The 25,314-nt window shown below is 48.8% G+C and overlaps 1 protein-coding gene across 1 annotated transcript in view; it reads left to right on the top strand.

Moving 5' to 3' along the window:
* TESMIN (testis expressed metallothionein like protein) overlaps positions 1-25,314 on the top strand; it is a 37,689-nt gene that overhangs the window by 2,181 nt on the left and 10,194 nt on the right. The window contains exons 3-6 of the mRNA XM_059399561.1: positions 1,910-2,068; positions 4,097-4,217; positions 6,370-6,446; positions 10,232-10,323. Of these exons, the coding sequence (XP_059255544.1) occupies positions 1,910-2,068; positions 4,097-4,217; positions 6,370-6,446; positions 10,232-10,323 (449 nt within the window). The remainder of the gene's footprint in view (positions 1-1,909; positions 2,069-4,096; positions 4,218-6,369; positions 6,447-10,231; positions 10,324-25,314) is intronic.

Genomic DNA, 25,314 nt, shown 5'->3' on the forward strand with positions numbered 1-25,314 from the left:
GACTCCCTGTGGAGCTGGGAGCCTGATGCGGGGCTCGATTCCAGGACTCCGGGATCGTGACCTAGCTGAAGGCAGCAGTTTAACCGACTGAGTCACCCAGGTGCCCAACATTCTTTTCCAATGTAATCCAATTTTAACAAAATGTAGGTTGGACAAAATAAAGGAGAGGCTATTTGGATGATATTTTTTTGCTTTTAGAAAATGTTATTGCCTATTTCCTAGTTAACTAGTAAAATGAAAAAGATCCAGCATGGACATGTTTATCGTTTAAACAGAATGGGATTATTTTAAAGTAAATATTGAGGATGAATTGCTACTTTCCTTTTTCTAGAAATTCATTCCCACATTGACCTTTGTTCATATCTCTTCTGTAAAAATGGGAATTCACTGAGTATAAGTAGTTCAGATCATAGTCGCTTGCAGCACTTGCTGTGCAAGTACGTGTTAATCATAGGGTGGGAAATTCAATCTAAACTCTGACGGCACCTGCCTGGCAAGTTCCTCAAAGCAGAAAGCAGAAGAAAATTTTAAATTTTCTCTTTCTTTAAAATGTGAATTATTGAAATAAAGCCAAACTTGAAACACAGCTAAACCTTCTTCTTTTTAAAGATTGATACCTTCATGACAGTCTGCTGTGCTAATAAGGAAACTGCCAGTAATTATTATCTGTGCAGGTCGCTGATTTCACTATTTGTTGGACATCTCCAAGTTTGCGTCCACAGCCACACCTAGAAAGATCATGATCTGTGCTGTGATTTTATTGTTTTTATTATTTTTTGAAGATTTTATTTATTTATTTGATAGAGGTCACAAGTAGGCAGAGAGGCAGGCAGAGAGAGAAGGGAGGAAGCAGATTCCCTGCTGAGCAGAGCCGATGTGGGGCTCGATCCCAAGACCCTGAGATCATGACCTGAGCCGAAGGCAGAGGCTTTAACCCACTGAGCCAGCCTGGCGCCCCCATGCTGTGATTTTAAATGAGGTCTTCAGATTGTTACCCTAGAATCACCGTCTTCTTGGAAGGACCTGCCTCCTGGCCTCTGGCAAGCGCCCCTGCACTCTGCAGTGGGCATTCTAGGGCCGATGGAGGCTCAGGAGGGGTCGGCCGATGCCATCCCAATCCTCCTTGCATTCTTAGCAAATGTAGAAAGAATCCTCACAATTTTGGAACCCTCAAGTCTGATGGTATTTTTTTAACCATCGAGTCTTTAGTTTTTAAATTTCACCAGTTTTCAGCAGCATCACTGGCATTTTGCCCTCTTGCTGGTGACCTTGCCGTGAGTCGGTGAGTTGGCAGCTGTTGCAGAAGATGGCTCAGAGACAAAGCTGGCTGTTCCCCATGCCCTTAGCACTTGTTACAGTCCTGCCGTCCAGTCAGGACACCGCTGTTCTGTAATGGTGAGCTCTGCTATAAATACACGATCAATATTAAATCTGATATGTCGGCAAGGATCGGAGGCTTCTTGAAAGAAAACAAATCAACATTAAGTTTCATACAACTTAATGAGCACACTAAGAACGGTGAGAAAGGGCCAGCTTGGAGGCCAGGTTAAGGAAGATCCCTCCAGTCTGCCGGGTCCTAGAGAAGGGAGGGCTGTTGGGCCCCTTGAGGGGCACGCGGCCAGCTGGGGCATCTCCTCAGGTCCTTATGCCGTGTGCTGGAAGCAGCATGAGCACCGCGTGGAAGGTTCACCTGCATATTTCGTGGGCAGAGGGGTTTGGTCCTCAGGGTCCTTCCTTCCCTGTGAGGCTGGTCAGATAACTGCTCACTCCTCGTTGCTCCCACATAGGGAGAACGAGAGGGAGAGAAGTAAAGCTAAGGGGGCTCTTCCCTTTGCAAACAGTATGCATCCGTGAAAACCGGTGTCCACAATGTGGTTTCTAAAATAACAATTCCTTTTTTGTTTTTAAGGTGGAAATAAAGGAAGCAGGTGGTAATATTATAAGTAACAATCCTGAGGAAGCAACTTTTCAGAACCCTCTTGGTCCAGAATCCTGTTGCAAGTTCCCCTCGTCGCAAGAAGCCGAGGACGCCTCTGGCTGCTCTCAAAAGAAGGACTCTAACCCAATGGTAATGATGCCAAAGAAAATGTGTCTTGACTGACATTATCTTAAATGTTTGATTCTGATCATTGCTAATTCAATAGGACTCGTCGATTTCGGTCACTGGTTTTCCGTTCTGTTTCCTTGTTGAGTCTGCAGTGCTGAGTGCCTCATCTATCAAAAGAGGAACATAATTAAAACCGTAATGCTCCACTCACCTCTGGAATTCCCAGTTCCTGGGTCTTAGCAAACCAAACAAAGATTAGGACATTGCGGTCCTTGCTAAGGAGGGTAGCCCCAAGTCCCCTTGGGCTGAGGCAGCCTTTAGAACGATGTGGTTTGGCAGGTGGGCAGGTAGAGGGAGCTGGGGTTCTGTGGCTGTTTCCCTGCCTGCCTGCCTCCAAATTCCTAATAATACCAAGTGACACTCGCGTGACATAGTCTGTAACCTGTGTGGTTCATTTAATCCTCCTGTCAACGCTGTAGGCTAGCCATTATTTTTATCTACATTTCATGGATAAGAAAAGAGAGATGTTACATGGTCTGCTTGTAGGTGGTGCATCTGGGACCCCAGGTCTGAGTGTGGTGAGTGAGGACTAGGGAGGAGGCGAGCCGGAGAAGCAGCCCTGACTCTTCCTCTAGCGAACAGTCCAAAGAACCAGAGGCCGCCTTTTCCCTGGCAGCTCTTTATCCCAAGAAGGGTGACCTAAGCTCTAAGGCACATCCTTTAACTAGGAGTTAACTTAAAAATGAGCTCATCACAAACTTCGGCTTAGCTGTGGCGTGTACCAGTACTGCCTGTCTGTCTGTGCTTCTGCTTGGGTGTGTGGGTTGGGAGAGCAGAGCTTGTCCGTGATGCCTGGAGCAGGTGAGCAGGATAATTCCTGTAGTTACACCAGGCTACTGAGTAGCGTGCACACGCTCCTGCCGGAGAGGGCATGGCAGAGCCCAGGAGAACCCATTCTTTCTCCCAGTTTTGTGTACCTCTGTGTGTGTGTGTGTGTGACTATAACTTTATCCTCAGACTTCAAATAAAATGCCAACCAAACATGAATACTAGCCTCTTATCCAACATCAGGGTGATGTGAAGGTTTGAGCCAGTGACTTTGTTAATACAGGTTCTACAGGTGTCATTCTGCTAACATCGATCCTGGGTGCTTACTTGGGGTTTCCTGTCTGGGAAACCCAAAGGCAACCTAGAGTTGGAAACCACAGTTTCTCTGGGTATCCGTGGTTTGACCATCAGAATTAGAAGCTGTCTGGGCAGAAACTCTGATTTCTCTTGCCTTCACATGCATGCTGCGTGGCCTGGGACAGGACTGCACCCTGGGAAGGTTCCATCTGTGCTTTGCTTGACTTGTGTCTTTGACTCACAGACCCACCTGGCTCACTGAGGAATCGTTTATGGTCAGAATCCAATGAGGTGATCTGAGAGTGCCAGTCAGGCCCAGGATGACAGACATGGCTTCCTAGAACCTTCCAGTTCTTGGATTAACCTTTCTAAACTGTACTTGTAGGAAATATAATAAATGGATGTTTAATAAGAACCCCACGTGTAAAATAATAATGTGTGGGAGCAGGAAAAATACCTCATAAAATATAAGACTATTCTAAGAATGTGACCAACTCCAGAGGTGGAGTCGGGGACGGAGCCTTTTCCTCCAGTTGACCGGATCTAGTGGGGCTGGGGGGGCAGGTCACCGCACTCTTCGTTGAGGCAGACAGTGGGGCGTAAGGATGGTGAAGACAGCCCAGTGCAAGGTCGCCGAGGCCTAAACCTCCACGGGCTGACACCGGTAGAGGAAGGCACGAGCAGGAACTTGCATCCACACACAGAACACATCTCACAAAACAATTCCTGGGGGGGGTTTGCCCTGTGGTTCCTCCAGAGAACATATTACTGTGGAGTAAGAAATGGAGGACAGATTTTAGCTTGCCGTTTTGCGTTAAAACTGAAATTCTAGATTAAAGTTACTTTCTCAGATTTAAGTTCATCTAGATTCGTATTACTGGATATCTTTTAAAAATGAAACCTGATCATTATTTTTCATTTTAGGTGATATGTCAGTTGAAAGGGGGTACACAAATGCTGTGTATAGACAATTCTGGCACAAGAGAACTAAAAGCACTTCATTTGGTTCCTCAGTATCAAGACCAAAATAATTATCTACAGTCAGGTACAGAGTACATTAATAAAAACTTATGTCATATATCATATGTAAGCTGATAAGTGATTATGTTTGGCTTTGTATAAAGAGTAAAAGTAAAGTAGGTGGTTAGGTTGTTAACTAGGCAACTTGCTAAATCTGTTTGCCCTTATAAGTGAACTAAGAATAGAAATAAAAATCTTTATAGACTAATTTACGTACATTGTGTTGTTGGATAGTTGTCCTCTACTTGGCTAGCTGCAGAGAGCGTGTGACCGCAACAGGTGACTGCTGTTACGACATGTGCATGTGTCGAAAGGAGACTGGGTTGGGCCGTCAGCCTTTCCTAGGCTGGGCAGGGGGTTGGCGGTTCAGGTGTGGTCACACTGTATACAGTTTAATATACAGTCTTAATTATTAATTAATATATTATTAATTAACTATTAATTTATATATTAATTATATTAATATACAATATATACGAGACATTTTCATGTAATCAGCGAGAACTGTGAGTACACTTTAATCATCACTGAGTTTTAAAATGTATCAAGTGCTGGTTTTTCTCTGCCATTCTCTCAGAAACATCTTTAAACTGACATAATAATAATATATGGCCTAGAAGTCCTTAGTTATTTTCAAATTACTTTTAAATGACTAAAGAAAGAATAAGTAACAGAGCCTTAGGATTGTATTTAGAAAAGTTAGACCCTAATTCTTGAAAACTAGGTATCTCTGTGTGTTAATCTCTTTAGATTAACATAATCATGTTAATCTAAATCTCGAGTTAATCAGAATATTTAAATTATCAGATGTTTTATTGATCTTATCAATGGTTTATTTATTTTTGTTTTTGTTGTTGTTGAAGTGTAATCTACCTACCACATTGTATTAGTTTCGTTTGTACAACAGTGATTTGAAGTTTGTGTACACGGGAACCGATCAGCACAGTAAGTCTAGTTACCATCTGCTGCTACACGAAGTTGATGTGATATTACTGACTGGGTTCCCCATGCTGTACTTGCCAGTAATTTAAATCAATATTAAATACAGATGTCATTTCAGTGGCACTACAGAGTTCAGGGCTAGAGGAAATACTGTAACTCCTGTTCCAAACTGATAGTCTCTTTATTTAGGGACAGATAAAATGCCTTCAAGACATTTGCTTTTCTGTGGTACGGAATCAGGGTTGGAGTTTAGTCTTCCAGAAGCCCTCTGTCCATGCCCACCACGGTCTTCTGGCTCCATCTCCTGTAAGTCAGAGCGACCTCTGATCCTCTGCACAAGCAGGGAAGGCTTCTTTCCTAATTCCCCTCCTTCTGGAACATGACCCGATCCTAATGCCTTTAGATCCACAGAAGGAAAGGCTTTATATGGTGTTCTTCAAACATACTTCCTTGTCATAGAATCATAACCCTGTCACCATGGACGTATGAAATACCAGTATGAGATGAACACATCCTGGTTACCGAAGTGTCAAGGTATCATCGCTCAAAGGATGCGTGAGCCGGGAGCAGGGAATGTGTTCAGCTGATCAGTGACTAAAGACGCTAAGACACGTTTCTCCCTCTGCCTCTGCTCACCGGCACTGAGGTTTGCAGAGCCTTCCGTGTGTCAGGAATGTTTTCCACAGCACACTTACACCAAAGATATACAAATCCATTCCATTAGTTAAATAGTTTGGTCCAAAGAGCCCAATAAGTATTTACATCCTAGCAAGTTAGTAACCATTTGAAAAAAAGAACACACATAAATTGAAAGTAGTTCACCCGATGTCCGACAGATGTCGCTGTGCCTTCCTTGAAAGTGGGGCGGATCCAGGGCCTCCCTGGCGAGTTGGCTGGGGCTCCCAGGGGCCCCTGCACGGAGCCACAGCGTGGGAACTTGGCCACTAGCCACAGATTTGTTTCGCTTCGTTTCGTTTTTAGCATAGTAGACTAACCCTGGAAGCTTAAATTAAGCAGCTTTAAGACCAAGAAAAAGATGTAATATGTAATAATAATAATAATAATAATATTGACTCAAAAGTTTTTACAGAATTAAAAAAATAGGATCAAGGTAAGTTTAAATGATTTTGCACATGATAAATCATGACACATGATCATTTTTGTACTTTCTTCCATGTGCAGGTAGAAAAGGAACAATATATGGTATCGATTAATTTTAATTGTCTTCCTTACAGATGTCGCTAAACCAATGACTACTTTAGTAGGAAGATTTTTGCCAGTACCAGCAAAATTAAATCTCATTACACAACAAGTGAGTCATTGTTTTAATAAAAAATTACAGTTGGGCACTATTTTCTCTTAAAATTTCAATTGTTGAAGTTGGAATTACTCAGGAAATATAATTTATCCTCTTTTAAAATCTACAGTGAAACCTTTACCATGTGTTCCATACCTTCACTACTGGGTCAGACACTGGGGGTTGGGAGGCAGTGGCACAGGTTCAAGGCAATTCTGGGCCAACCCTTTGGGCTTTCTTGCACTTTCCTACAGCCGTCAGACCAACCAACCTTCCGAAACCCCATTTGTTGAGCTCATTTTTTGCAGTCCTGCTGTCCATCTAGCAGGACACACCACCCATTTGGTGTAGAACATTCCTTACCTTCCTCAGTAGAATGGAAATGCTTTTTTAGAGTTTAAAATGCTTTTATGATTGTACCACAATATGCACATACTAAATATAAGACAAATGTGTTATTTTCCCTAAGTCTTGATATGAAGGGTCACTACCCCAGAAGAGACTTCCGTGACTCCCCAGTGTGGACAGCCAGTCGCTGTCACTGCACCTGTCTGCTTCTCTGCCCAGCACTGTCACGGTCTTGCGTTTTCCTGGTTTGTCTATTTGTCTGCATCTCCCCACGGGTGTGCCGGGTCCGCAGGAGTAGAGATCTTGTGAGCCTAGTTTGTCGCTGTAAACTGAGACCTGGAACGAAGCCTGGCACGTACAGGGCGCTCACACAGAGTGACTTTCTGTAGGGCCGGTGCCGGTCTGAGCACTCGGACCACATCAGGGAGCCAATGCTAAGTGATGTCCCCAAACAAAACAAAAGAAAACATGTGATTCTGCCCCCTGCAGCCACATTTTAGTGTGGGAGACACACAACTTGGGCAAATGTAGTAATTACATTGTGTGCCAGGAGAGCAGAGGACAGGCATCGGGCACAGAGCTTCCACGGGGGCAAGGCAGGAAGCCAGCCACGGGTTGTGCCACTGAGAAGGTGACGGTTGAGCAAAATCTTGAGAGGAGAGGGTGAGCTGCGTGACCATCACGGGGGAGAACATTCCAGGCAAGCAGAAGAGCACAATACAGGGTCAACCTGCTGTAGAGACAGTGAGGAGGCGGCCAGGGGGCGGGGATGGAGGGAGCAAGAGGAAGGTAGCAGAAGGGGGTGGCAGAGGAGCAGGCATGGGGCTGGGGAAGGGTGGGGCCGAGTGGGTGTGGGGGCCCTGCCACCGGGAGAGTCCCGTAATGCGGGGGGGGGGGGGCAGGGCCGAGATGACAGCAGCTCCGACCAAGCGGGGCCAGCGGAGCAGAAACAGCTTGTCCAGATCCCCTACAGGCTGGCAGGGCTTGTGACGGACTGGGTGTGGGGAGAGAGAGAGATTGGGAGGAAGCATGGATGCCCCCACAGTTTCAGCCAGAACGAACAGAAAGATGGTGCTTCCATCCAGAGAGCTGAGGGTAGTACACGTCTTATGAGGGAGACTAGGAGTTCACTGGCCTTGACGTGTCACGTTTGAGACATCTGAGTGACAGTGGCCCGCAGGAGTGGGACATGTGGGCCCGGAGATCAGTGTGAGGAAGGTCCGGGCTGGAGGGAAGAAGTCACCAGGGCGTAGATGGCATTTAAGGCCTTGAGACCAGAGGAGACCCGTGAGGCAGCAGGTGTAAGCAGAGTCGGATGTTTGTCCAGTGCGTCAGTAACTGTTTCTCAATATTGCATCGGTCAGTGCGGGAGATCCCGAGCTGTGACCCTGCGGGCGCCCGAGGCAGACTCTCGCGGGTCCTGCACACAAGCCTCCGGCCTCCTGGCCGCCTCCACTCCTCCCCGCTTCCTTCCCCACCGTGTCAGCCCCAACCAGGCAGGCGCACACTGGACTCGCTCTTCCGCTAAGGCCGTGCCCTCGAAGTGCTGTTTCGGACCGCAGCTTCCTTGCTTTCCACCTGCTCCCTGTCTTGTCTTGGCTGTGTTGTTCTTGTCCCGGTGTTGGCTGCCCCGACCTCTACCCGGTGTGACCTTGAGGCAATCCCTTTAGCCATATGTTTGCTGCTTCCTTGCCAAACTCCCAATTCTGTATATTTTTAAAGATTTTATTTTTAAGTAATCTCTACGCCCAACATGGGGCTTGAACTCACAGCTGTGAGATCAAGAGTCGCACTTTGCAACTCACAGTGTGGCGCACGGACTAGGAGCCTGGGCGTTATCTGGGACCATGGCAGGAAGGCAGGATCTCAGGTCCTGCCCCAGACTCACCGACCCAGAATCTTCGTTTTAGCAAGAGCCCAGGTGATGTGACTGAGGAGACTGCCTGAGAGTCTCCGCCCCTGCTCCTAAGAGGCCAGGCTTGCTGAAGAAGGTCATGGGTTCGAGCATAAAGTCACTCTAGATTAACTACCTATGCCGTCCTGAGGTCCTCCCTTTTTCTCGGCTTTACTTTGGGACTAAATAAGCAAAGGGGAAAGGAGAAATTGTACCCTGGTTTATGTGAAGGATTGCCTCAATCCTGAGAGCTGTGAAATCCTTTCTCAAAAGGAATCCCAAACTCCAGACCGCCTCTGGGAACATGGGCCCCACTGATGTCTGGGTGATGGGGAAGAGACGGTTTCGAGTAACTTGTGGACACTGGCCTCCTTACATTGAGTGAGGAGGACAGAGCCCCCAGCAGAAGAGAGGGGCTCCTGGGTGAGGCTCCCCAGAGGGATGGGGATCCCTGGAGGGATGGGGCCTAGTGCTCAAGGACGTGGACCCAGGGTGGCTTCTCAGGGTCTTCAAGTCCCACAGGCAGTGATGACACACAGTAAGAGGCAGAAGAGAGAGAATAAATAGAATGAATAAAATGTTTGTTTTTCTAAAACTGTAGGTTTTTTTTTTTTTTAAGTTTTTCTTATTTAAGTAATCTCTACGCCCAACGTGGGGCTCAAACTCATGACTCTGAGAGAGTCAGGTGCCCTTCCGGCTCAGCAGGCCAGACGTCCGCCAAGACCATACTTTCTATATAAAACGGACTGAAATTTCAAGTGTTCGGGGGAGGGAGGGCCAAGGATAGGGAACTGAAGTGTGATATCGGCAAATCATCTCCCAGCCTGAAGCTATGCGACTCTTGGCGTGTCTCCAGGCTTCCCTCAGAAGAGCAGGAGGTCGTTGTTGACTGTGCTGCACTTTCCCTTTCTTGGGACGATCATCTGTGAGCCAAGCTAACGAGTAATAGAAAGATAAATGAGAGCCCGGAAAGCAAAGGACACGGAGGGGACAGAGGTTGTGACATGGCTTTTGGACTTGTTGAAACTGACGACAAATTTTTTTTTTTTTTTTTTTTTTTTGACTAGATGAGACACCAATGGTTGACAAGACTTGAGATGTCCAGGGCTCTTACGTTATACCAGGAATGTCATCATAATCAAAGAACAGTTTCCGTGTACAGAAGTTTGTGATTTAATTTAACTCACAGTTTGTAGTCATAAAATGGAAAAAACTGTCCATTCCAGTGTCCACGGCCAGTGCCCAACAGCTGTGTGTGGCCGGATGGGCCCCGAGTCCTTACCCCTCTACCCCTGGTCCACACAGGCAGGACTCTCCCCTCCCTGGGCTGGAGTGGCCAGGTGATTCTGGGACACACTGGGCTGGGCTCGCCCACTGCTGCAGAGAAGCCTGGGCCAGAGCCCACTCCAGGGCAAGGGGAACCGTCGTGGTGACAAGGCCATTGTGATATAAACCTCCAGAAGAAAACCAGTCATTTCTGTCTGGATCTAGATGTTGGCTGGACAGAACTTACGAAACACGTTCTAATGACAAATATGTTTGCTTTGACTTTCCACAGCTTGAAAACGGAGCCTTACCATCCCTAGTCAACGGGTCTGCTTTCCCTTCGGGATCTGCTCTTCCAGGACCCCCGAAGCTAACCTTGGCTGGGTAAGGATTAACAGCAATCAGTTGTCACTTACTTTAGTAGAAGAGTTTAAGAGGCTTTTGGGTACTGTGGTGGTTTTTTTCTAAGTTCTAGAATCAGCTTTACCAGTAAACCTTCGTGACCTCTAAAAACTGTATTTTATATGAAGCAGTGGTACCAGCCGTGTCGCTGTGTGTGTCTGGTTTGTGGCTGGAAGGGCTTCCACACTGTCCGCTGTCCGCGCCGGTGGAAGGCTCACTGCCATCCAGAGCTCTGTCTTGGTCTCACATCAGTTTAAACAGAAACGCTCTGATTCTTTCTCACGATCATCAACATGAGTAATGATGTGGCAGCCACTTAACCTTGACTGTGGTCTGAGTGTGCCTTTACGGGCCGCGCCCTGCTGGGTCAGCCCGCATTCGGAGGCCGGTGCCGAGGCTCGCGGTCTCCACGAGGATGTGGGCTGCCCTTAGCTGGGGCCTTGTCTTAACATTTGAAAGTCGTATCTATAATTGTAACTAATTAAACTAACCAAGCTGGTTGGAACTCCTTGTTGAGTTGACTTTCACGTGCGAACGGTGGACGGGGCAGCCCTTTCCACTCGTGGGTCCTTGAGGTGGTTATGGAGATCGGTCCACTCCCGCCTCCGTGAGTTTGCGGCACGCAGTGGTCGGACGTCCCCCTCGGCTCCAGCCGTCTGTGAAACGTCCACTGTGGGCTCTGGGCGCGCCAGGCCCCCGCGGTGCTGGTTGTGGCGTCGGTGAGGGGGAGGAGGGCTGTCCGGGGGCCGCGCGAAAGGCCCCGAGGACCACTTGGCAGGCATTGATGTCTCCCCGCTGCGTGGCCGCGGGGTGCGCCGCGGGGCTCGCGTGGGTTGCGGCTGCTGCTGTTTTATCAGTCCGTCTTTCGGCGGTTGTCGCCCGGAGGCTCAGCAGGCGACTTTCGGTTCGTTTAACGGGATCCTGCCCACTCTCTTGGGCACGGATCAGGGAGGGCAGGTCGTTGCTGGTACTGGACTCGGTCCTGCCGTCGTGGCTCTTCCCACTTCTGGACCAAACAGACGCCACATAAGTCACTGCTAGATCCTGCTGGCAGGTCCTCCCCCGACCCCGTCTTTGGTTACACTGTGCGACCGAAGATGTCACCATCCAGAAGACACCCCTTTTTCTTCCGTGGGATCTGGGAGCATCGGGCCAGCAGTGCGGGATCGCTGTGTGCGTGAGCGTCCGGAGCAGCCGCGGGAATCTGGCGCTTCTCACGCTTCATTCCGAGTGTGCGCTCTCTCGGAGCCCCGGCGCGACCTGCGGCTTCTCCGTGGCACGGCTGACCCGGGTCCTCGTGGGCGAGCAGTAGGAAGGATTGCCGTGTCGTGTCACTCCGCCTTGAACCCAGGCTCGCCTCGGTTTTCTCGGTCACACAGTTTTCTTTATTTTGGTGTAATTACGCGGGTCTTAAAAAACATTTTTCTCTTCTAAATGAAGCGCCAGGAACAACATGAGCCTTGTGTTTGTGGGGTTTTGCTGCAAAGAATCACTTGAGTTGATGTCACTGCCTTGAGTCAGCCGCGTGAGTTTGATCTCGGCACCGCAGCACTGACGGTGAACGGACTCTGGCAGCGTGTGCCTCGTGGCAAGGGCGCATGCAGAAGCCCGTTCGCTCTTGGGTCGTCCTGTGTGACCTCCCACTGCGACTGATTGGCCGCCCCCGTCACCTCCCTCGGTGCTCCATTAGCTGTCTTGTTGACTGCCACGAGATAACAAGGTCAGATTAGGTCTGTAGACCTCAGAAAGGAAGCTCTGTCGGCTCAGTATGGCTCAAAGGTTTCTAACCGCGCGGGTGACACAGAAGCGGAGTGACGGGGCGCCTGGGTGGCTCAGTGGGTTAAGCTGTTGCCTTCGGCTCAGGTCATGATCTCAGGGTCCTGGGATCGAGTCCCGCATCGGGCTCTCTGCTCAGCAGGGAGCCTGCTTCCTCCTCTCTCTCTCTCTGCCTGCCTCTCTGCCTACTTGTGATCTCTGTCTGTCAAATAAATAAATACAATCTTTAAAAAAAAAAAAAAAAAAAGAAGAAGAAGCGCAGTGACGGTCAGCGGAGCCTCGGGGCCCGTAGCCCTCAGGTGCCACTCACCGTGTCCTCGCTCTCCAGAGCTGGGTGGGGAACCGGCTAACTTATTAACTAGCTTATCATACTCCTGAAAATGCCCTTTCAGTAAAACTTCGTGTCCTGTCACTCCGTCCGTATGGCTTTCGTCATCCTGTCCTCAGTCAGGTGTTAATGTGAGTTCTGACACAGCGCTGACGCTATGACTTTTGTAGCGCAATGAACGTCGTAATAAAGGACACTCACGAGCCTGCTTCTCTGAACATTTTTTTTTCGTAAAGATGAGGTCATACCTCGTGCGGTGGAGTTTATTTCTCGTGCTTTCCTGAGGCGGAATTGTGAGGATCTCTCCCGAGCCCTTAGTTTTCGGACTGGCATAGGACGGTGGACAGTGTCCGCAGAGCCGTGGGACTGTCCCCGGTTCAGTTCCCGTCTCTTCCCGCCCTGGTGCCCTGTGCTCGCCCCTATGGCGCCTTAGCTCATGCGGCTACCTCAGCTGAAACCGCCTTGGGGTGGACAGGGAGTCTCACAGCCCTAACCGGTGGTGGCGAGTTCTAGCTCCTTCGAAAGTAGTCTAGCTTCTTCCATCCAGATGAAACTACTATTTCTGGATTTTATATCATTACCAATCAGTATCAAATAACCTGACAGCTGATTTTACCGTATCTTCTGTCCTCCAATTTTTCAATCTCATTCATATTTATATATTTATATATCTCATTCCCAAGTTCTTTGCGGGATTCCTCCTGGACTGACTATAAATTTTTATATGTGTATTTTTTGATTTTCCCCTGAAGCTCTTATCACCGTCCTGACCACTTGAGGATCTCTCAGGAAATGCCGATTGGTATCTTCCTGACACAGGACATTCATTGAACTGTCCTCTGCCCTCCCACAGTCGTGGCAGGTCACGCCTGGAATGTCTCCACGCACCCCACCCCCATTTTTTAGAGGAAAGAATTTTGGTTCCTCTGGATAGTCAGTGCCAGGCCACCCTGTGTCCCACTGTAGGGGGAGGTCTGAGAGGCCAAGGACAAGAGCAGAGAAGTAGGTGAGACGCGCCCTCCTCTGAAAGCCCACGTCTGCTCCAAGGCACACCTCTGGGCACCTGAGGGGACATAAAGCTGTCACTCTGCTAGGTACAAAGGGGAAAAGTAGACTAGACGAATAATAAATTAATACAGCATTCAGTGACATCGTTTGGGGACATTATCTTAAAATGAGAGAATCTCCAAAAGTAAGAGTCAGCAGCTCGTGCATGAGTCAGGTGCCAAGTGTGTTTGGGGGCGGGGGTGGAGATGTCGCTAAACAGAAGCGCAGACAGTGGGGCTGGGCTGGAGGCTGCTGAGGCAAGCACGCCCACGCAAGAGGAACCCACCGTCCACGTACAGAGGACGACGGGCCGAGCTGGGACTTAGGGTTCCCCCAGTCTGGACTCCAGGGAGCTGAATGTGTGAGTGTGCAGTGCACAGGCAAAGGGGCCCGCCTGGCACACCGTCTTCGGGGCATTTGTATCAGAACCACAGGACAGGTGGCACGCAGTGCTTCCGCGCTCTGTGCGGCGACAGGAGACTGTTGGCAAACGTTACCTGTGTGCCAAGGTCCCCTGTGGTTTCTGTAGGGACCCCCCAGACCAAGCGGCATCCCTGGGGCCCAGCAGAGCCCTGTCACCGTCCCGTCATTGTCTTTGGGCACTTGTCCCCTCTTTTCACCGTAGCGTAGTAAACGTCTCACAAAACGAGGATGCGGAGTTCCCTCCGCAAGCAGTACTGGAAAGCGGCGCTTGGGAGCCTTCCCCGACTTTAATCCCCAGCTGCCCCTCATGTTCAGCCTCTATGACTTGCTCATCTGTCCCCCTCTGATGCCCCCATGATGGCTCCTGGGCTAATCCCAAGAGCAATTAGGCCTCCACTGGAAACTTGCTTTGACGTTGCTGCTAGCTCTGCAGCGTGGACAGCTCTGACACTGCCCGAACGATATAAGACGACGATTGGTCGATTTAAGTTCTATTATCCGTTAGTGTTCAGATTGGGGAAAATGCAAAAAGGTTGAACTAAAGGAGCTATTTGGCATGAGGGTCCCCACATAATAGGGGTTTAAACAGATCAAGGGAAGAACGTCCAGAAGGCTTCCTGGGGAGGGGACAGCAGTCGGGTCCTGTTGCGCACCCTGTGGGGACTGTGGGCGTGCTAGCTGGGCTCGGCCGGGCGCCTCCCACCGGGTGGTAATACACACAGCAAGTCCGTTTCATGATTGGGCGCCGATAAGTAGTACCTATGAGCGCCTGGTGCTGAGATTTTTCAGTATTTGTTCAAAACACCAGATGCTTAGCTAATTCCCCTTTTAAAGAGTAACGATCTGAATATTTTCTTTTTTAATCTTTATAGAGTAACTCTTAGTTCATGGGACACAAAGTCTAAAAAGCCATGTAACTGTACCAAATCCCAGTGTCTGAAATTGTAAGTAATCACAAATCCTTCATTATTAAATAGAAATAAGGTTGTTTAGAAGTCAGTAAGTGGTACACAGTTGAGATGAGCATCAGCGGCTAGCAGCGCGGGGCCACAGCTGAGACCCGCCGGCCAGAGCAGCGAGACGCTGCGCCCTCTGCCCAAGCCTGGTTCGGGTCTCCTGGGATTCTCTTGACCGACTAATTTAGCAAAGGACCCTGCCTGCCCCTCGCGTGGTGTGACTTTCTTGGGTTTGGGTTTGCATCTCCGCCCCTGGGATGGGTGCTAACCGCGGCACCCTTCCAGGGCGTTCACTGGGACATTGCCGCATCCTAGTTTGTACCAGTTCGGTGGACTGGTAATATTCACTCAGCAGTGAATTTTCTCAGAAAAGTTCTCCCCCAGGGATGCCGGCTCGCAGGAGGCTCGGTGGGGGGACGGTGGGGGGATGGTGGGGCTGGCCTTGTGGCAGAGCTGTGGGCGGGGGTGTGGGCGGTGTGGCTGACGCAGGAGGTGGCCCCCGTACCCCTCCGGGCCTGCCACACGGGGGCGCTGTTTGTGTCGTCTGCCCGGCTCTCCGCTTTGCCAGGTGTCTGCCCTGAGGGCCTGCCTAGCTTTAGAGGGACAGTTGGAGGGGGCACACATCCCCGTCCTGATGGCTAACACTGTCTCCACGTGGTTTTTCCCTTGCAGAGTCCTGCTGAAGTCACTGAGGGCTCCACTGATGGGACAGGGACTTGGGGGTACACAAGTGGGTCCAAATCCAGAAACCTGAGAAACTCGGTTCACTGTAAAGACACATTCATTTTTTAAAAAGCAATGCTGGAAACTAGGCTTGGCTGTGTGAAAGCATTTGAGCGGTCGCTGGCTTAGTGTGTGAGTGCGAGCCGCACGCCTCTCTGAACGCCGGGCGCGCCTGCTCCGCTAACACGCGGCTCCGGTGAGGAGGAAGGAAGACAGAGGGCGAAGCCTGGACCGCGTGACCTTGCCGAGCCCGAGTGGCCCGCCCAGCCGGGGACGACCGATGCGGCGGAGGACAAGGTGGTTGCGTGTCGGGAGGACGGAGCCAGGAGGGGAGCAGGTCCTGTCCAACGGGGCTGCCGAGGTGCAGCTGTGTTTTGGGACTGGGGAGACCAGAAGACCGGTGAGGCCTAGAGCAGGGTACAGACAGTCACTGGGGGGTGGAGAGAGGTCCCCCCAAGGACTCAGAAGTAAGGTGGGGCTCCAAGAAGGGTCTCACTTATTGATGACCCCACAATGGAAGGCCACGGAGATCGCTACTGGCCTAGGAGCCGCTTTCCAGGTGAGCAGGTGCCTGACGCACTCTTCAGTCATCCCAGGCGGGCGTGGTCAGCGTTGGAACAAAGGAAAAGGAGGTGCGGAGTGCGGCCCGCGCTGTCCGGAGGAAGGAGGCGCCGTCTCTGTGGGCCACGGGCTCCGCCTCAAGAGAAGCGCCCGGGCCGCAGTAGAGGCTTAGTGCCCTCGCGGCAGACCTGGGGACCCGCACCTCCGACTGCACGCTCAGCGCCGCACCATCGGGCCAGAGTTCTAGCTTCCTCGGTAGCTCTGTGCTGGGAAGCCAGGGGCCTGGAGCGCTGTGGGCACTGGAAGGATGTGAGTGTTCCCAGAAAGTCCCCCGGGGCGTCCCGATCAGCCTGTCGGGGTTTGTTGGCATCAGCCAACCACTGAGGACCCAGTGATCTCCGGAAAGTTGTTTGCGGAAAAGCTGAGGAGGGGGTGATGTCACCGCACCCCACCCCCGCCCAAGCAGAGCCTGCCGCGAGGTCTCTCGGTGGCAGAGTGTGCTGGCGACAACACGGCCGCCGTCTGTGTGCGAGTGCCTGGGAGCTTTGGCGGGGAGCAGGTGTCGGGAGTGGACTGTCCATCGCTTGCTCCGTGAGCACGTGCGTGATGACCAGGAGGAGCCTTCGGATTTCTTTACTCTTCATCTCCCCAGAACTAAATTGTGTTCTTAAAGTGATGGAATATAGTTTTCTTAGGGTTAATTGTCCTGCTTTATTGGGAGAATCTATAGGATAAAGGTCAAGAGGGGTGACTATTAATTGACCATCGACGGAGAGAGAAACTCATTATTGTGACACGTGCACACGGGTAACACCAATGATGCAGCCACATTGAGTGGGACGTCCGAGCGCTGGCCCCTGCCTCCCATTCTCTGGACTCCTCCCTCGAAGCGACAGTTTTAATGACGTCTGTCTTCAGGCTTTCGGGGGGGTCATCTCCCAGCTTGTCACTGCCGTAGAGAGAGTGTTCGCTCTGACCCGTGTCCCTCCCTCCCTCTCCAGGCAGAGCTGGAGCCGCCCTGGTTGGCTGCTCCCCGCCCCCCCACCCCCGTCCCACTAAAGCATTAGATAACGGACTGCAGCTTTTCTGGTGGTGTCTTGAGTCAGCAGAAGCTGGGAATTATTTTGAAGCAATGAAATTAGTCTGTGTAATGAAAATGGTATTGATGTAAACTTAATAAAAAAGTAGATAAGCATTTGTTATCTTTTATTGAAAACTTAGTATTTAAAAAGTTTTTTTTTTTTTTAAGATTTTATTTATTTATTTGAGATTAGGCAGAGAGGCAGGCAGAGAGAGAGAGAGAGGAGGAAGCAGGCTCCTGCTGAGCAGAGAGCCCGATGCGGGACTCGGTCCCAGGACCCCGAGATCATGACCTGAGCCGAAGGCAGCGGCTTAACCCACTGAGCCACCCAGGCGCCCAGTATTTAAAAAGTTTTTAAAGATTTTTCAAGCAGTTCTCTTCTGTCTTTCCGCTGCCACTACATAGGACTTTCTTAACATTTATTTTTTAAGATTTTGTTTATTTATTTGACAGAGATCACAAGTAGGCAGAGAGGCAGGCAGAGAGAGAGAGTCTTAACATTTTTTATACACTTTAAACATGGATTTGCTTCGTAATTAGTTTATGAAAGCACTGATTGTGACAGCCACTTTCGTAACAGGATTTTCTTGTACAGGCCGTGACATAGGTATGGTTCGCCAGATCTCTGGGCATAACTTCGCAGCGTGCGGAGGAGTGCTCTAGGGCCGGAGGGAGGTCTCTTCCCGTGCCATGGGCACACGCTGGGAGACTCTGGGAGGAGGCACCGGCTCTACGAGTGCGATGTTTCCCAGGACAGTTTCAATTGGTTCTGAAATATGTTAGCAAATCCAAGCAAAGTTCTTTAAGTATTCGTTCCAATTCCGTTTTTGCTGAGATACTGGGCGGGACTTGTCAGGAGGCTTATATTACCCACAGTGTCTTCACTCTGATCAAGTCTAAATCAAGATTTTAATCATAGACCGGGCAGTCTCTAATACTGGTTTTTCAAATGGCCTTTTGTCTCTGATTAAACAGGTTAATTAACCAGAATCCTGGGGCTAGAAGGTCAAAGCTGGGTGATCATTTTGTCTAGTCTCTTGATTCTTACTTCTGCTTTCGATTCCTTCTTTGATGTTTAAAAATATTAAATACTTAATTCATACCCAGTAGCGTGTAATTCTAATATTTAAAGTCTTTGCTTGTCTGATTCTGGTGTTTTCTTCTCTTGATTTTTCACTCATTATGTTTGTTTGTTACCTCATGTATTTTGTGAATTTTTAAAAATTGTAAGTTATAGTCACTGGGGCTTGCTATGCGGGAATTCCCAGGCTGACCCGAGGGTGCGTTCCTGCAGAGAAACTGTGTTTGCCACTGCTTGGCCTTGATGGCACTTCCAATCTGGACAACTCAAAAGTTTCCCTAAGGTATTTTTTTAGGACCCACAGCATGAATTCAGATCTCTCAAACCCAAATGGGCCCCCTCCTCCCAGCCAGTGCCCAGATGGATGCATTTGCTTACCTAGGACAGGTTTTCCTAGAGCACTTACCATCGGGTAAGGACCTTCCACTGTTCTTCCTGACGGGCAGCTCTTGGAGCCGAGCCCCTGCCTGGGCGGGCTCCAGGCTTCGGGTGGGTACACGGAAAGCACTTAGAGCAATGGCTGGCACAGTCTACTTGTTAGAAGGGTTTGCCATCCCTGTGGGTGTCGCTCCCTCCACCGCCCCCGTGCAGCCGCTAAAAGCAAAGCCAACGGTCGCTGGGGTCAGCAGATGCCGAAGACGGCTGTCGGCCTCAGCTTCGATGTGGCTCACTCCTCTGATCTTCTGTTTCTCTTTTATTTCTTGGCCTTGAAGGGGTTTCCTTAAATATTTTACAGGCTCAAATATGCATCTCGAAAGGTCTTAAATATTTAATACCCATGTTTTAAAGCGTTTTAAAGAAGTTGTCATGATGGCCAATGAGTTAAGACTAAGATTAGAACACACGTCGTCGTAGGTCTTTTCAAACACAGTAAGACTTAATTGTAGGACACAGCGTGCCTGGGCCCACGGCATACGCGTGGACAGTGGACAGTACATTCACCTTCCTGCTGAGCCCTGGAGTGCGATTACCCAGAGGTTGGAATGCTGCCAGCTTGCCAGCCCTGAAATGCGCTCTACCTCGAGGACAGCGCCTTTAGCAGAGTCATGCTGCTTCAGTGTGTTTCCAGACAAAAGAGGGGCCACCAGACCTCATGTGGTGGCAGTGGCAGTGGTCTCCTAGGCAATGGCAGGAGTGGACTGCGGAAGGGGACAGTGCACGTCCCTTGAGCAAGAACACGTAGACTGCGTACAGTGGATCTAACAAAGCGTGGACTGTAGAGTGTTCCCAGACGTCACCATCCATGCTGATCCCTCAGCTCGTTGGTAGTCAGACTTTCTGCCACCAGAGACCTGGAACCCTGAGGTCTGTGTCCACCGAGTCCGTGGAGTATGGGAGCCCGAGACCACAGAGGACGGTGCTCCGCGAGCTCTCTTGCTGCTGCCAACATGAACAGAGCAGTTTGGGCCTTTTCGGAGAGGAAGGCCATTTTACAGAGTGGGGCAAGTCCACAGTAGTGGTAAGAAAGGGAGTGGGAGTTCGCTCAGGGACCACGCTGTATGTCCTGCCCCAGCACAGGGGTTTTCGACTTAGACAGCGCTCTGCCCCCGAGGAAAGGGCACAGACAGCTGGAATTGTCACGAAGATGAGGACCGCGCCCAAGATCTGATGTCTGCTGGGCACCCAGTACACACGGCTGACGGGGAGCGTGACTCTCGGTGGACAGAAGTTTCAAATTTAATGCAGCCAGAATGGTCACTTGTCTTCACTATTGCTGCTTCTCGCTCAGGAAATCCAGCCACTTCCCGGGTCTGAACGGTCGTGCTGTTCGAGTTTGTTCCGAAGTCTTAGAGTTTGCTTTTCTCCTTTGCGGCCTCTGTGCACCTGGGGTTGATTTCTATGAATGGCGTCAGGGAGGCATCGAATTTCATTTTCTCCCCCATATACACAACTAATTTCCCGGCACGGTTGATCGCAGAACACCAGTATCGTCGCAGCGATGTGCAGCGCGTTCCCTGTCGGCTCTCAGGGTCTGATGTCTGGGTGGGTCTGGTTCTGGGGAACTGACGCTGTTCCACGATGGACCCCACTTCTCAGTGGTTCGTGTGTGGACGTCCTGCACCATCGTATTTGACAACCTGACTGCGAAGGGGGCCAGGACTTCTTTCCGCATCTCTGTCCTCTTTTCCTGGTCCTGAGAGTGACGGCCCCTCCCGCAGCCTCTGCCATGCTGGGCGCTCGCCAGGCTGCTCCTGGTTTTCCTGGTAATACTTCTAACCTTCCCTTGCCCTGCCCGAAGTGAGAAATTTGCAGTAGGTTTTTGAGAGACCCTCTGTGCTTAATGCTTTTAGAGGCTGTTGGACAAAGACTGTGACCGACAGTCATCTCCTTCGTGTGTCGGTCCCGTCGGCTGCTCTGCCGTCCCCCACCGCCCCCGGGGGGACGATGCTTCCCCAGCCCCCGCCCTCGCCTCCGTTCCAGCCACGGAGGAAGAGAAAAGAGGGTGCAGGCCTGCGTCTCCCCTTCCAGGGCATAACCAGAACCTGCCCGAATCACTTCCACTCACACTGCCCAGGCCAGAACCTCATGCTGTGCTCAGACCAGGCTGGGTGGGAGGCTGGGGAATGTCCCCGAGTGGAGCCTCCCACGTGCTCGGCTGGAGTCCGGGGAGAGTAGCTCCTGCCGAAGGGCTGCTTCTCCGCCACAAACCTGCCTCCCGCTGAGGAGGCTTCCTTCCACGTCCTTCTGTTCCTAATCAGGCATTCTGCTTTATCCTTATGTAAGTGAGTGGTCAATTTTATCAAAGTCTTTTTCCTGCATTTATGGAAATGATCGCTGTTATTTTCCTTTTAATCCTATAATATGTTCTATTACAATAAATATACCAATGCTAATCCACCCTGTAGCCTAGGGATTGAACCCAAATTGATCACGATGTACCAATTTTACCTTGTAAACACTGCAAGATCTGGTTCCAGATTTCTAATATTCTGCCTAGGACTTTGCAACTTTTCTGGAGCCGGGTAGAGCTACGATTTCCCTTTCCCACATGTCGAGAATGTGGTTGTGGTATCGATACCAGCGTTTTGTGTTGCCCAATCCAGTGCGCTGTCAGGCTTCCCTCCTCCCACCCCAGCCTCTTCTGTGGCGCTTCCGAGAAAGTCTGGGCAGGGGAGCCCGTGTTTGTTTTTTGAAGGGTGATCGCCCACTGCCTGTAAAACCACCAGGGCCGGGTGTCTTTGTGGGCTGGAGAAGACGGGGATGAGCTACCCAGTCACTTTCTCTCTTTGCTGTTGCTTTTTCTAAGTTTTTATTTATTCTGGAGTCCATGTTGGTATATTTTTTTAAGATTCTCCTTATTTATTTGAGAGAGAGCGAGCACAAGCAGGGTTAGGAGCAGAGGGAGAAGCAGACTCGAGCAGGGCAAGAGGCAAAGGGAGAGGGAGAAACAAACAGCTGAGCCGGGAGCCCAACGCGGGGCTCGATCCGGGGACCCTGAGATCATGACAAGAGCCGAAGGCACACGCTTAACTGGCTAAGCCACCCAGGTGCACCCCATGTTGATATTTTGCATTTCTCTTGAAGATTGTTGAATTCTCTTAAGTTTTTAAATCTACTTGTATATTCCTGTTATATATTCGTATGTTGCTTTAAAAAATCGTCTCTCTCAGCGGTTACAGCCGTGCACGCTTTCCAAGCTTCTGTTGTCATTGCTTCTCTCTTTCCTCTCTCTTGATCTTCTCCATGGGATTTCTGTCTGTTCTGTCAGTCTGTTCAGGGCATCTGCTTTTGGTTTTCTGGATTTCTTGCTTAAGATTTCTGGTTCCCATTTCAGAGGTATATTAAGGTTTGCCCTTCACTGTTTCCCCAGCACACCTGTTTTATTTTACTCTATTGTCTTGCTCGCTTTTTGTGCTAATGCTTATTTATTCTCTTTTTTATTTTTTAGGAAATTCCTGTAAAGCTTTAGATTAGCCCCATGCACTGCTTTAATGCATCTACAAGTGTTGGTATGAGACACTTTTGCTGTCACTCAGTCTTCACCCACGGGTTGCTCAGGTCACACTTCCCAGTATCAGATATGTATGTAGATATATGTTTGAAATGACATTTTAATTGTTAATTTTTTACTTTGATTACATCGTGATTAGACAATATGGTCTATAGGATATGGATGCTTCGAAATTAATGAAGTCTTCTTTTTTATGACTTAATGTTCAATAGATTTTTAAGATATATTAACTTAAACATGTATATTCTCTATGTCTTGGATGTATTTACTGTGCGTTAGGTCAGATTTGTTCATTTTGTTTCTTAAATCTCATAAATGCTCTTTAGATGTTGTGTGATTTATCTGTTTTTGACAAAAGTGTGTTCAGACCACTGACTCATTGGGATTTGCCTGTGTCTCCCTATACTTCTGTTTTGGTTCACATGTATCGGGTCTGTGGTGCAGGGCACGCAGACCCATGCTTGTTGTGTCTTGGTGGTGAACGCTTCCATCAGCCGTGACACACCTGTGTCTCCTGTTGCTTTTGGCCTCGAGTTCTTCCCTGGCTGATACTCGCGCTGCCGCCGTGTTTTCTCGGGCTGGGGTTAGCAGGCGCGCTCCCTCTCGCCTCTTTCTGCACACACGTTCTGTGTGCTGCTTTTAGTTCCCGTATGTCCTCCGTAAGCTGACTGTGGGGGGCTTTTTAAAAAGCAAATCTAATAATCCAGGTCTTTTAATAGACTTCTTTCATCCATTTTGCATACCTTTTGTCATTATTGATATATGTGGACTGGTTTGTACCACCTTATCTTTTTGAGGTTTTAAAATTTATTTAAGTTAATAAATAACTTAATAACTTTTTTTTCAGTCAGATGGTGGCATTCTGTACATACTTTGTACACCTCATGTTTGGTTTGTTTTTGGTTTTTTTGTAACATGTACATAACAAAAAATTTACCGTTGTAACAGTTTTTAAATGTACAATTCAGGGCATTAATTACACCCACCAGGCTGCGCAGCCATCACCACCGTTCCCAGGACTTCCTCACCATCCCAGTTAGAAACTCTGTACCCAGGAAGTAGCGATTGTCCTCTCTCCGATCCCTGGCAACCTCTGTCCTACTTTCTGTCTCTGAATTTGCCTACTCTAGGGACGTGATATGAGAAAACCTGTACAACATGTGTCCTTTCTTGTCTGGCATCTTTCACCCAGCATCCTGGTTGCTCCTTGCTGTAGCAAAATGTGTCAAAATATCATTCCTTTTCAAGCCTGAATATACGCCATGGTACATACAGGCCACATTTTATTTAGCCCTTTCTCTGGTAATGGACTTGTGGGTTGCTTCCACCTTTTGGTTCCTGTGACTAATGCTGCTATGAGCACTGGTGGACAAGCATCTCTTCGAGTCCCTGCTTTCAATCCTTTTGGTTAGAGATGCCCAGAAATGGAATCCCTGGATCATATAGTGAGTTCGTGTTTTTTTGTTTTGTTTTGTTTTGTTTTTTTTATAAAATTTTTAAAAGATTTTATTTATTTTATTTGACAGACAGAGAGATCACACGCAGATAGAAAGTCAGGCAGAGAGAGAAGGGGAAGCAGGCTCCCTGCCGAGCAGAGAGCCCGATGTGGGGCTTGATCCCAGGACCCTGAGATCCTGACCTGAGCCGAAGGCAGAGCCCAACACACCGAGCCACCCAGGCGCCCCTCGTGTTTTAACTTTTAGGGGAACTTCCACTCTGTTTTCTATGGCAGCTATACCATTTTTCATTCTCACCAGGAATGCACAGTCTTATTTTGTGTTTTCCTTTTTTTTTTTTTTCAAATTTTTTTTAAAAAGATTATTTATTTACTTACTTGACAGAGAAAGGGATCACAAGTAGACAGAGAGGCAGGTGGGGGTCGGGGGTGGGAAGCAGGCTCCCTACTGAGCAGAGAGCCCAATGCAGGGCTCAATCCCAGGACCCTGTGACCATGACCTGAGCCAAAGGCAGACACTTAACTCACTGAGCCACCCAGGAATCACTATTTTGTGTTTTCTGTTTCTAGTTTTTTCTTTGCTTCTTTTTGCTAATATATGTTTTAGCAATGATGGCAAGGTAGAGGAAGTTGAAAGTGAGGTGAATTAGGAGGCTATCACAAGAGTATAGAAGAGGCGAGAAAGACCTGAACTGAGGCAGGGATGGTAGACCAAAACAGAGACTTAAGATTATTTCAGATATACATTTACTCATTCATTCCACAAATATTTCTTAATTTCTGTGATTTCAGGAATGAGAAAGACTGAGATGAACAAGATAGTCATGGTCTCTGCCTTCTTGGCACTCACAGTCTAAGTGGGACATGGACATGAATAAAACAATCATATAGGTAAAGGTCAGAGTGGAGATATGGAAAATGTGGTAAAGGAGTGATAGTGGGTGTCGGGGAGGGGGAGGGGTAGAGGACCAAGTCTGAAAGCCAGGGAAGACCTTCCTAAGGAGGAGTGTTTGGATGCAGAGAGTTAATCAGGTGGAGGTAGATTGAAAGTGGGTGGCTAACGATGTTCTAGACAGGGGAAACGGCCCATGCAAAGGCCCTGTGGCAAGAGAGGGAAGGTACAGGCTTCTGGGAACAGAAAGGAGGCCCATGTCACTGGCGTAATATTGTTTACATTCCAAAATATATAAAATAATCTAAATGTTCAGTGTGAAGAGAATTATTAACTGAATTATGCTGCTTCTGTAAAAGGGGACACTGTGCAGTCACTGAAACAGTGTCTGCATCTATGTACATGGGAAACACTCATAATAGTGATAAGTAATAAAAATCAGTTGTTAGAGTGATTACTAATACTGACAAGTAATAAAAACACGTTGAAACAATGTTTAGAATATGATCTTGTTTTTGTTTGTATATAATATATAATCAAACAACATATGTTTATTTCAGTATGTATAGTTTTAGAGAAAAAATCTGAAGTACGTTCACCAAATGATCATTTCTAGGGAGTGGGATTCTGAGTGATTGTAATTTTTTTTTCTTTTTGCTAATTTATATCTAAAACTTTTATTCAACAAATGTGATTT

The sequence above is a fragment of the Mustela nigripes genome, chromosome 1, assembly GCF_022355385.1.
Source record: "Mustela nigripes isolate SB6536 chromosome 1, MUSNIG.SB6536, whole genome shotgun sequence".
NCBI classification, from domain to species: Eukaryota; Metazoa; Chordata; class Mammalia; order Carnivora; family Mustelidae; genus Mustela; species Mustela nigripes.